Source organism: Garra rufa, chromosome 10, assembly GCF_049309525.1.
Source record: "Garra rufa chromosome 10, GarRuf1.0, whole genome shotgun sequence".
Classification (NCBI taxonomy): Eukaryota; Metazoa; Chordata; class Actinopteri; order Cypriniformes; family Cyprinidae; genus Garra; species Garra rufa.
This window is the reverse complement of record NC_133370.1, coordinates 39563842-39576415: the sequence shown is the minus strand read 5'-3', so window position 1 is coordinate 39576415 and position 12574 is coordinate 39563842. Positions and strand designations below refer to the sequence as shown.

Genomic DNA, 12574 nt, shown 5'->3' with positions numbered 1-12574 from the left:
AGAAATGCATCTGTTTGGATTAGAGAACATTTAATTATGTGAAAAGAGCAAGACTATGTGGAAAAAGCTGCTGCAAATTGAAATAGACACAGAATTATATTTTAATGTCAAATATTAGTAAAGTCATGTAGCCTACACGAACCCTTTATGCTTAAAGCTTTACCTGGTTGAATTATGTTTTTATACTTCATGTTTAGCTGTTTCATTCTTCTTATTATTTCTTATTTTATTTTTTATTTTTTTGCCTGTGTGATACCATGAAAATGAATAGTTCAGTAACTTACTGTTCGGCCAGTTTTTACCTTTGATATTCTAATTATTAATAATTAAATTATTATATTCTTAATAATTATTAAGAATTAAAGTTAAGCATTGGCTCGAAGTATGCAGAGGTCTTTTTGGCGGGAGCTGTTGCCATGGCGAATCATAATTTCGGAGCTCCATTGATCAGGGCTTTTCATAGTTATGGTGCAAGCACTAAACTCAGAGTAAACCTACTCAGAGTGGATTGAACTAACTTAGTTCAGCTGTTCTGAAACCAAAAACTCAGTGTTTCCCATCTCAGGGTAAGTCAATTCAGAGTTCAAGTTTAAACTCAGAGTTGGTTGAATCTCCTTATTGAAACAGGTCCCAGCTGTCACATTCCCTCAGTGCCGTCAGTTTACGTCTTACTCGGGGCGGGTCTATACTAAAACACTGCTGTCTATCAACTATGCAGGAGAGGCCTTCTGTTGGTGTTATGCCACAACGACAGGCATCTGAGAACGGCTCGATGTGAGAAGAGGCAAATTATTTTACTTAATTAAAAGAAAACTACTGGGTGGATCTTTGTCATTCTACGGTGGTTGTGTACACACTCTCCCAACACACATTTCAGTTCAAACAGCTTGTAAAAGTGCATGTGGCACCGGATGACCCCTTTAAAACTCAATCAGGAACTTTCTTCAAACATCCACATATGAAGTGCTTTTATTGTATTACAGGTTTCAGACAAAAGTTTTCATTATTTTGTTTGTTTAAATGTGAAAAATAAAGTAAACTGTAAATTGGTCATGTACATGAGAGGCCCTAATGACCTAACTAAGATGGTCAGCCAGATTAGAGGATGAGGTATTGGTAAAACTCCAGACATTATTTGGTATTTTCATTTGTATTGTTACTATGATGCTGAAGGGGTGGTTTCTGAAATACACTGCTACTTCAATATATATCTTTCAAGTGGTTTATGAAGTTGTTCAATAATGTTATTCTGTGAAATCTGGAATGATTTGAAAGACTTTCTCATGTATTTCAGAAACCACCCCTTCAGAATCATAGTAACAATACAAATGAAAATACCAAATAATGTCTGGAGTTTTACCAATACCTCATCCTCTAATCTGGCTGAATCATGCTCCAGTGTTTGACAAAGTTTGAAAGACAGACCACCTTCACTATGGAGGAGCTCCTGGTATGGGCGAACAGATCCAGCAACAAGGAACATTGGGTCTTGTTTTGTGGTGCATACACCTCTTGACCTGAGGCTGGAACGTGTGGGAAAGCAGACAATTGAGGTTTGGAGACAGGGAGAAGACAGATGCTTACAAGCGCATGCTTTCAGTGTTGGAAGGATTCCAAATAATGTCTGGATTAAGATTCGCAGAAACAGCAATCCCAGGGTTTATCATCTTTAAGCAGTAGTGTGTCCATCTGCACACACTGGTCATGGAACCACCGGTTACAGCTGTCGCACTGAATCTGTAAAAATAACAAATGCAACACCTTTACTAAAAAGAAAACTTTACTAAATGAAGTATTGTCATGATGTCCAAACTGTAACATTATGTCACCAAAAATGCTACTGTCAGGGTTACAAATTGTCCTTTTTTATTCAGAGTAGCTGGCAGTATCTAGAATAGTTCTTAATAGGGACTTAACAGCTACCAAAGACCAAGTGCAAGAAAAGAGCTATATCCTTGGTGTGTAGAAGATATGTACTTTCTATTCAAGCCATTAAATGCAAACACTTTAATCCAGCAACCTGCACAAAACAGAGCAACTGGAATCTTACCCATAATGGAAGTCCCTGACATACCTGAGGCTTGAAGTATTTCCAGTGCCAAAGCTGTACGTTCCTGTGCCATCTCTTTTAGAGTTGTCCCAAATTCCATTTTAGGCAATTTAGGAAATGCCTCAATGACTGCCTTTGCCATCTAAATAATCAAAAGCAAGCAAACAAATAAGACAGGATGAAAATATGTAATGTACACAAGATAAATACTGTACAGTACAATGTACAGTATATTGTCTACTGTAGAATAGATGCATATAGATAGCATATGTCTAGCACACGCAGAAAAAAAAATTTGACAGAATATAATAATGTAACTACACATCTATGTTATTGTACCTTAATGACAATCACACCACAGCTACTTCCATCTTGCTGTAGTGGGTGATCCATAACAGCTCCTTCGAACTTAATATCTGCCCACTCTCTCATAAGGTGGCAGATAGTCCTGATCTTAAAGTATTCCCTATGTGACAATGAAATGTCAAAATATGATTCTTCTTTATATATGTGTCAGGAATATGTCTTGTTCTGTTCACCAGATTGTGACAATATGTGCAAAATACTATGATTTACATATAATTACATATATGGAATGCAGGGTATATGATTGCATTGAATAAAGTAAATTGCATAAGTACCTGAACTTTTGGGCAGCAGCTTTTGAATCTGCTTCCTCTGCGGGGTTGCTTAAAGGATCCAGCAAATACACAATGTTTTCTGTTGCGTTGATGTACTGTAACCAGAAGAAAAATGACATTATTCTACAAATATTTACCGCAACAAAAGAAACATGGGACATCAATATACAAAGGGAAAAATGAAAACTAACCAGAAATTTCCAGTGTGTCTTTTCAAAGCTGACAAAGGACACGATGGCTTTGTAGTTGGCAAAGTTAACCTGTAACACATCAAAATTACTTTCATTATATGATATTGTTACATGTATCCTTGTGTTTCTTGTCTTTGCACTGTTCTGATTTGGTTTCTCCCATTGTCTCCCCCTGTCATTCTGTTAACTTTGGTTTCTCCCATTGCCCTTCTGTGTTGATTTGATTATCATTCTTGTAATTAGTCACACCCTTTATAAGTCGTTTGCTCCTGAGTTTTCATTGTGCCGTCTTAATGTTAAGTTGCTTGTGTTTCCCTTTATTCCCTGTTTGTTATCATTAAAAAAACTTTGTGGATTTACTCCTGCCTTTTCGAGTTATCACTATGGTTCTTCTTCAATCAGCACCCCTAATAGATATCAACAAACAAATTTAAGTTAATAAACATTTATCATTGACATTACTTTTGGTTTTGCTTCATCATGTACATACAGTGAAATTGGTTTACACATCAGCAAACATCTAAACAATTATCAACCTCAGAAGCCTTTGTATCTTCACTAACAAATGTTACTTTTCCCCCCAAAAAATTACCTCAGATAAACTATGCTTCCTGACTGTTGTTCTGTCCGCATAAAGGACCGCAGTAGCCGAGTAGAAGTTCATGACATAGATGGTTTTCTCCAAATGCAGTTGATTGACAGTGTGATGTAAGAAGCACTCAATGACCTAACATGAATCAGATAGTACATCAAAGGTCATGACATTACATTATTTTACATTAAAACATTTGAACAGAGACAGAGAGCTCAAGCTGAGCAGCAAGGCAAAGCCCCTAGTGCTCAAGCCCTCCTTAAAGGGTGGCGAGAAAAAAAATTCTCATGTAACATGTACAGGGTTAGGTGCACAGGCAAAGTAGTGATATTTATTTGAAAATAGTTTATTGTGTTTCAAGACAAATCAGGATATTTTTGATATTTGCATGAAAGTTTGATTACCCAGTCTACAAATGGATGCATTTAAAAAACATATTTACAAACACATAATTACTTACAATATTGACATATGAGTAAAACACAGTGGGTTTTACATTAATGTGTTTAGATGATAATATGTCACAAGTCACTGTGACTGTTTAACAGTGCATTTGTGCATTTGAAAGTATATTTTCATGATAATGCTACTGCATTGTTTGGCCTACATACCTCACCTGTGAGCCAGTTATGAGGCCTAAGTGATAGGAGGTCAGTATGGCGGACTAATAAGTCCTTTCTAAATTGTGAAGGGACCACAGAAACAACCACTACTGTGTCCTTTTGTTTCCACAATGCAGATAGCTGAGGGGAAAGAAAAGACACATTACAACATATGAAACAATTCCTGTAGTTACTGCAATGAAAATACTTTAATTGATTCAAATCACCCGAGATGCAGCATCATTGGTTCTTTGAGTGGTACAATCCTTTGTGTCATCCTGCTGATGCTCTGTGAAGTCAAAGGTGGCCTAACCAAAAATTAATAAATTGAATATTGTATAAATATAATGTACATATTGAATGCAAACTATTGTATTTTCAAATAAAGAATAAAATCATAAGAAATGAGACAATTGTATGTTTTTACTCGGGATGAATCATCATCGGTTCTTTGAGTGGAACGTTCCTTTGTGTCATCCTGCTGATGCTCTCTGAAGTTACATGTGGCCTAAACAAAAATTAATAAATTGAATATTGTATAAATATAATGTACATATTGAATGCAGACTGTTGTATTTTCAAATAAAGAATGAAATCATCAGAAATGAGACAATTGTATGTTTTTACCTGGGATGAATCATCATTGGTTCTTTGAGTGGTACGTTCCTTTGTGTCTTCCTTCTGATGAATAAAATCATAAGAAATGAGTTTAAAAGAAGTTACAGTTTCAATTTGTTACATTTGCTTTACAATAAAACATTCTACACACTACAGTAGGATGTAGGAATAGTCACAATCACAAAATCACAGTCAAAATGTACAGTGTCACTTCAAAGAACTTCTAAGAATTACTTTCAATGACAGGTCCAGCAGTAAAGGTGACACGTAGAGTCCTTTAACCTTCTTTTTTTTTCTCCATACTTCCTCTTCCACTGGAAAGGACTTGAAAACATATACATACAGTGAGGTCAATAAATATTTGATCACCCTGTGATTTTGCAAGTTCTCTTACTTAGAAAAAATGGAGGGGTCTACAATTTTCAGCATAGGTGCATTTCCACTGTGAGAGACAGAATCTAAAAATAAAAATCCAGAAATCACATTGTATGATTTGTTAACAATTTATTTGTGAATTACTGTGTCAAATAAGTATTTGATCACTTGAGTCTCACTTGAGATGCTACTTATTTAAAATCATGAGCAGAGTGTAGCTGGACTATTTAAAAGCAAAATAACAGGTCTTTGACGGTCAGAAATCTGAAGAAAGTGATCAAATACTTATTTGACACAGTAAATCACAAATAAATTGTTAAAAAAATCATACAATGTGATTTCCGGATTTTTATTTTTAGATTCTGTCTCTCACAGTGGAAATGCACCTATGCTGGAAATTGCTTTTAAAATGTGATCAGGCAAAAAGCAGCAATCTTATTTGTTACATAGGTGCTGCCACTGAGTGAGTTTATTAACAACAGTATGCCATACTTTCTTCCTGCATCTTTCCATGTCTCCATATTCAAGGAGCAGCGCATCATGCATCTTTTGGTATATTCGAACAAAGTCATCCAGTCTTGAAAACCGCTTTCTTTGGAGCCGGATTTGCTTTAGGTCCCACTGACTCTTCTCCATGATGCCCTGTGTTCTATTATCTTCAGTGAAGTTCTGAAAATTGAAAGTACATTTGTAATCTGTTGACATCGTAAGGCACAACAAAAATATGGTTTAAATCTGAAAAAAATAAAAAATCTGATGTTTCTTGCAACACTTTACCTGTTCCTTTGATTGTTTGACTTTGCTATAGACCTTACTCAAATTCTGGTATGCTGGGCTTGTCCCATGACGTCCTAGATCCCCTACAGCCAATTAGAACATTGTAAAAGAACTGGACACAAATACTGTATTTATACTAACATCACCTACCTAACATCAATCCAGACCACAGGACGGCATGTGGGAGGAAGTATTTGGCCAAACTGCCAATGAATTCTGGTGTGTAGTAGATGTTAGGATCACCATCGAGGTCAAGTGGTGCACTGTTGATTGTTGTTCTGAAATGTTCCATGATCGGTATGTTCCCGACATCATGCTGAAAAACATATGTCATTATTATTATTTATTATATTTGAAATGAATATGCATGTATTATTCATCATTTATTCTATTTAACAGTAATCTAGCGCAGCTATGACTGCATGAGCTTATTTGAGATGCAGGATACATCCTGGACAGGTAATGATTGAATCACAAAACTCATAAATAGAATTTAAACTTTAACTCTACTCTGCAGTGGGTTCAACAATGGCAAGCAGGTCTGGTTGGTTTTGACTTTACAGTGTACTGTGTTATAGCTGTGAGGCCATGTGCATTATTTCATACCTTGTACTCTTCAGCAGCAACGTTTTTGTCATCTAGTTCAAGGGTACCCCTTTGTTGCATAAGCAAATGCAGGTTATTGTAGTGCTTTGCTACATTTGCTCCACTGCATGGACTGCAAAATAGTACTGTTGAACTAGAAAGCACCTCATCCATCTCTTTCAGCGATGAACAACATGCAAGGAGGCCAAAGATGTGCATTGCCAGTGTGTAGTGTTTGGGAATTCTACAAAGCAAAGAACAACACAATTATTATTATTATTGTGCATTTCATTTCAAACTGTATGTAAAGTGATACTACCCCATAAATACATACTGTTTTTTGCAAAGAGCCTTGGCATTCTTCATGATGTGACTTAAACATCTGTGAAGGATGGGGAGGTCGAATGTTTCTGTTGGATGCTGTCCAGTAATCAACAGGAAGTATTTCTGCAGCAGATCCTCCAGACCTGTTCTGCAGAATGTAATGGAAATGGATTGCATAAGCACAAGGGATCCATCACATATTATCATGACTGGCCTTTTGATTGCCACATTTCCATACATCCTGATGACATCAGTCTGAAAAGCCTGCAAGAAGTATGTCACAGACGCTGTGGTGTGGTCGCATGTGACATAGGTTGCCACAGGTAAAGGTGATGCACCCCTGGATGGATTTCTAACAACCAGCTCATAAACATAGTATGGTGGACTTTCTGCTGAGTTTTTTTTAATTACACTCCCTGTCGCATCCAAGTACACTATGTCATTCTTACACCTTTTGTAGAAGACAGAAAGTGTCTTATTTGACCACAGCATAACTCCTTTGGGGTGCATCATTACCTTCTGCAGGACATCATTGTCTGTGCCACGTTGTTTGTCAATCAGTGCTTTTAAACTTGGAAGCTCATCAGGATGAGATCTGGCTTTTTTCTTTTCACTCCATAAGATGTTTTTTAGCACATTTGCAGTTGGGGCATCATCCCTGCACCCTGAATCGATGACCATTGGTGGAATCTTTTGCATGGACTCCAAATACAAACTCCGTGGTAATTTAGTTTCCAGGACTTCTGCAGTTGCCTGTCGTGCAGCTGCGCGCACTGGCCTTCTTTGCAGATCTTTGCTGTTGTGGCAAACATCACCTCCAGAGAAATCCACTGCTGCTTTTAGGGAGCTCTCATCAGCAACTTCCACTTTTACTTCCACTGGGCAGTGTTCAAAACAACAGTACCCCTCACATGTAAAAAATGGAGCCTGTGTCTGTGACCCCAGGGTTTTCACTCTGTGTCGCTTAAAAGCAAAGCTGCAGTATGGATGAATGGATTTGATTCCATTGGCAATCACATTTGTCCATTGGAGTCCTTGAAAAAGTCTGCCTTCCTGGTGTTGTCTTAGTTCTTGCCAGGCTTTGCGTTCAATGAAAAAGAAACATGGCTGACGTGGCAAAGAACATGTGAAGAATCTCATTTCTTCCTCACTGCTCTGTGTAGAGATGCATGGTGATTTATTGTTGTCTATATCCTTGTCAGGTGTCTGGAATCCATAAAAAAGAAAAACATTTACAAATTAGTAGATATAGGCATGTTTGTAATATCTTAACCCTACACCTGTCATGGAATTTCCTTTACTCACAACGATCCTTAACTTTATGTCTTTACCTTTTCCCTGTTTATTAGGTGTCATTCTATATATTAATATCACAAATGTATTGTAACAGCCTAACTCCAAATTAAATTAATGCGAGTTGGAACATTAAGGCCTTCGTGGACAGAGATAAGTAACTGGCTATATGTTAAAAAAGGTAAATGAATGTTCCCAGTGAATGCTAACACAGACTACATTACAGTAATTATATTAAAACAAGGAGGATTTTTTTTTTCTCCAGTAACCATGAAAACATTATTCTACAAAATATTTCCGTATGCAATGGATAAATGGCTTGCTCCAAAGTAGTTGAAATTTTTACTTAATTGCATTTTTATTCTCATTTTGTTATTTGTTACATTTAATAGAACAAGTACGGTTAAACTTTTCACGTACGGAAGCACAAGTTGATTCCGAGATATCTGTTACAGGACTAGAGTCTACATCACTGTCAGCCTTTGTGTCCTGCACATCCTGGAAAGACAGAGAGGGTGGGGTCATTTCTGAAACAAAGTCTGTGTTACTCACCAAACAGCAAGCAAATTAAAGATAAAAAGTCACCAGATTGAAAGATGGACATTCAAGCTCTTCTTTGCGGCATGGAGACAAATGACCGTCCTAAGTATTTGAAAGTTGTTGAAAAAAAAAAATCAGTAAATATCTCATTTGCCCAAAAATGCTAAGAATTGCACAGGCAATAACATTTACATTTGGCATTAATGGTTAAACAATGATATGAGAAGCAAAACCCCAGAAAAGATAAACAAAAAAGATACTCACATTGTAATCAACAGCTATGATAATATCAGCTAATAAATATTACTCAAAGATTACAATCAGTGTTAGTGAATGCAAATATTACTTAATAAATTATAACCTTGTGTAGCAATTATCCACTGAAGGCGAGATGTGCAGAACCCAAGTGCAGTTTTATTAAATCCAAAGTGCAAACATACAAACGATAATCCAAATGGTGACTTGACAAAGACTTAACTTGGCATGAACAAACTTGACTTGAAACAAACAGACTTGACTATGAGACACAACTCACCAGACAGCAGTTTATGACGTTAATACGCAACAATGAACAATAGAACAGGAGGTCTATTTATACTACACAACGAGGGTCACATGACACAAACAAACCAATGAAAAACAAGGAACAGGACCATAGCAACCAGAGACAACCAATGAGAACATGACACATGGAACTAAGGGACCAATGGCAGGAATACACAAGGGCAAGGGAAGCAAGAAACAACAGCATGAAACAACTACATAAAAGACATGAAAACATGAACATGAAAACCCAAGACAAAACACCCACGTTACATTACCACGTTACACGTTACCCAAGGGCGGCTCCAGATGCCCTAACACACCACCCAAAACAAAAACCCAAAAAGTCCAGGAGGGTGGTGGAGCAAAGACAATTTATGGGGGAGGGATGGCCAGGCCCATGCAGGGGAACAGGACTGAGATCATGGCATGGAGCATGGAAAACAAGGCAGTGGCATGGATCAAGGGAAGGTGGTGGACCTGGACCCTGGGGCAAAGGCAGGTCTAAACAATGGAGCACAGGTGGGCCTGGACTATGGAACATTGGTGGGCCGGGGCCGTGGAGCAGTGGCAGACTGTGGATCAATGGAGGTCCTGGGCCATGGAGCAATGGCAGACGGTGAAACACTGGAGGACCTGGGCCGTGGGGCAGTGGCAGACTGTGGATCAATGAAGGTCCTAGGTCCTGAAGCAGTGGCAGACTGTGGAACAGTGGAGGACCTGGGCCATGAAACAGTGGCAGACTGTGAAACAGTGGAGGGCCTGGGGCATGGAGTAATAGCAGACCTGGATCATGAAGCAGAGGTGGACCTGGACCGTGAAGCAATGGCAGACAGTGAAGCTCTGGAGGACCTGGGCTATGGAGCAATGGCAGACTGTGGAGTAGTGGAAGCCATGGCGGGGCAGGCAGAGCAGGAAGTCTTGGCAGAGCAGGCAGAGCAGGAAGTCTTGGCGGAGCAGGCAGAGCAGGAAGCCATGGCGGAGCATGCAGAGCAGGAAGCCATGGCGGAGCATGCAGAGCAGGAAGCCATGGCGGAGCAGGCAGAGCAGGAGGCCATGGCAGAGCAGGCAGAGCAGGAAGCCTGGGTAGCCATGGCAGAGCAAACAGTTCAGGAGGCCATGGCAGATCAGGGAGCTTGGGTAGACATGACAGAGCAGACAGTTCAGGAGGCCATGGCGGGTCAGGGAGCCAAGATTCCCACCATGTAGGTCTCCAAAGTGAGGCAGATGACTACCACAGCTGCGCAGGAAACCATGGTGGTGCAGGGAGAGCAGAAACATTGACATTGGTTGAGCAGACAGTGAGTTCATATATGGGTGTTACCCCCTTTTGAGGATCTGCAGCGGGAGCTGCTTCCTCAGGGGGTTCCGCCGTGGACGCCACCTCCATAGGAGGCATTGGCGCAGCAGACACATGGACAGATGGGGCCTCCAGAGCAGACTCATGGACAGACAAGGCCTCCGGAGCAGACTCGTGGACAGGCAAGGCCTCTGGAGCAGACTCGTGGACAGGCGAGGCCTCCGGAACAGACTCGTGGACAGACGAGGCCTCTAGAGCAGACTCGTGGACAGACGAGGCCTCTGGGAGGCAGTGTGCAGCCCACATACTTAAAATGGCAATGGCCATCACAGGTAGTGCAATGGTTAATGGGATACCCACCAGGCTTGAGGGTGCGTGGCTTGGGAGCGTCGGCTCTCTTGGTATGCCTGCAACCCGCACTGACATTAGAGGAGGGTCCATTACACTGGCAATCAAGACATGGCATGGCTCTGGTAGATCAGACGAGACATGGCATGGCTCTGGCAGATGAGACAAAGCATGGCGTGGCTCTGGCAGAGGGACCGTGGATTGGCTTGGCTCTGGCGTGGCGGCCATCTTGTGAACAGGCTTTGGAAGGGCAGCCATCTTGTGAGCAGGCTCTGGAAAGCCGGCCATCTTGTGAGCAGACTCTGGAGCAGCAGGCATGGCGTGAGCAGGCCCTGGAGTGGCAGGCATGGCGTGAGCTGGTTGTGGCTTGGTAGGCATGACGTGAGTAGACTGTGGCTTGGCAGACGTGACGTGAGTAGGCCTTGCAGCAGCAGATGTGATGTAAGCTGGCTCTGAAGCAGCAGACGTGACATGAGAGGACTCTGTAGCAACTGGCTTGATGTGAGCAGGCCTTGGGGCAGCAGACATGACGTGAGCAGGCTTTGGAACGGCAGGCATGACGTGAGCAGGCTTTGGAACGGCAGGCATGACGAGAGCAGGCTTTGGAACAGCAGACATGACGTGAGCAGGCCTTGGAGCAATAGACATGACATGAGCAGGCTTTGGAGTAGCAGAAATGACGTGAGCAGGCTTTGGAGCCGCAGACATGACATGAGCAGGCTTTGGAGCAGCAAACATGACATGACATGAGCAGGCTTTGGAGTAGCAGAAATGATGTGAGCAGGCTTTGAAGCAGCAGACATGACATGAGCAGACTTTGGAGCAGCAGACCTTGATGTGGGGGGTATTATGGGATTGTGGGGCTCCTTATCCACAACTCCCACAGTAAAAGGTGACCCAGCCAGCAACAATGCAAAGTCAATATATTGCTGAAGGGTTTCAGAGCCATTGCTGTTCGGCATTAGATAATCTAAACACTCCACAAGTCCATTCCGGAAAATACCCTTTAGATCAGGGGTTTTCAAAGTCTAATGGTGCGTTCACACCGGACGCGACTTGCGCGGAAAAAACGCGCTATTCGCGCGTAGTTGAACGCTTGAACATTTGAGTTTACTCGCGCCATTCGCGCGGTAAAATTCGCGTCATTCGCGCGTGACATTTTCTTCACAACAGACGCGAATTCGCGTCAAGGGAGGGGCTTCTGCCACTCGTCAGCGGGAAAGTAGTTGTAAAATAGGTGAATGAGCTCAATTTGCCAGCTTTAGCTTGCTTGTAGTCTCAATATGTATATATATGTAGGTTAAATTGAGTAAAGAGCGTTTTTTAAAACTAACCAGATTGTCCGACCTCTTCACTCACTTTATTCCTAGCAAGATCCCTTTTATTCCTGTTTCTACAAATGTCCAAAGATGTATCGTACAGCTCCGAGGAACCACAGACAGCAACGGTGATTTTGTCCGCCATTGTTGTTTCGGATTTCTGCCTCCGTCACTACTAGAGCAAGCTCCTGATTGGTTACCGCGGCGCGGAATTCCGCCGAAGTTCAGATTTTTGAACTCGCGCGTTTCGCGCGATTCGCGCGAATGGCGCGGCAATCGCTTGAACGCTCAATGCGCGCCGCGCCATTCGCGCTATTCGCGCGTTTCGCGCCGCCTCATTCGCGCGTTTCGCGCCGCAGGATGGCTATTCGCGTCTTTGCATTGACTTAACATGTAAATCACTCGCGCTTGCCGCTTCATTCGCGTCCGGTGTGAACGCACCTTAAGACAGTGGGCCTCCCTTTTGACACAACTTA

At 41.3% G+C, this 12574-nt stretch overlaps 1 protein-coding gene across 5 annotated transcripts in view; it reads right to left on the bottom strand.

Annotated features, from left to right (window-relative positions):
- Positions 1 to 951: 951 nt before the first annotated feature.
- LOC141344885 (uncharacterized) overlaps positions 952 to 12574 on the bottom strand; it is a 17991-nt gene continuing 6368 nt past the window's right edge. For 2 of the 5 annotated variants that reach the window (XM_073849776.1, XM_073849778.1), the window contains 18 exons: positions 8634 to 8690; positions 8469 to 8546; positions 6766 to 7961; positions 6453 to 6675; positions 5997 to 6162; positions 5847 to 5929; positions 5562 to 5738; positions 4929 to 5018; positions 4704 to 4757; positions 4504 to 4584; positions 4304 to 4384; positions 4086 to 4217; positions 3475 to 3609; positions 2883 to 2951; positions 2692 to 2786; positions 2390 to 2516; positions 2075 to 2192; positions 952 to 1737 (listed from right to left, as the gene is read on the bottom strand). In XM_073849776.1, the coding sequence (XP_073705877.1) occupies positions 1718 to 1737; positions 2075 to 2192; positions 2390 to 2516; positions 2692 to 2786; positions 2883 to 2951; positions 3475 to 3609; positions 4086 to 4217; positions 4304 to 4384; positions 4504 to 4584; positions 4704 to 4757; positions 4929 to 5018; positions 5562 to 5738; positions 5847 to 5929; positions 5997 to 6162; positions 6453 to 6675; positions 6766 to 7961; positions 8469 to 8546; positions 8634 to 8690 (2982 nt within the window). In that variant the 3' untranslated portion in view covers positions 952 to 1717. Of the gene's footprint in view, positions 1738 to 2074; positions 2193 to 2389; positions 2517 to 2691; positions 2787 to 2882; positions 2952 to 3466; positions 3610 to 4085; positions 4218 to 4303; positions 4385 to 4503; positions 4585 to 4703; positions 4758 to 4928; positions 5019 to 5561; positions 5739 to 5846; positions 5930 to 5996; positions 6163 to 6452; positions 6676 to 6765; positions 7962 to 8468; positions 8547 to 8633; positions 8691 to 12574 lie in introns of those variants that run through there. The other 3 variants (XM_073849777.1, XM_073849780.1, XM_073849779.1) reach the window with 3 other exon arrangements.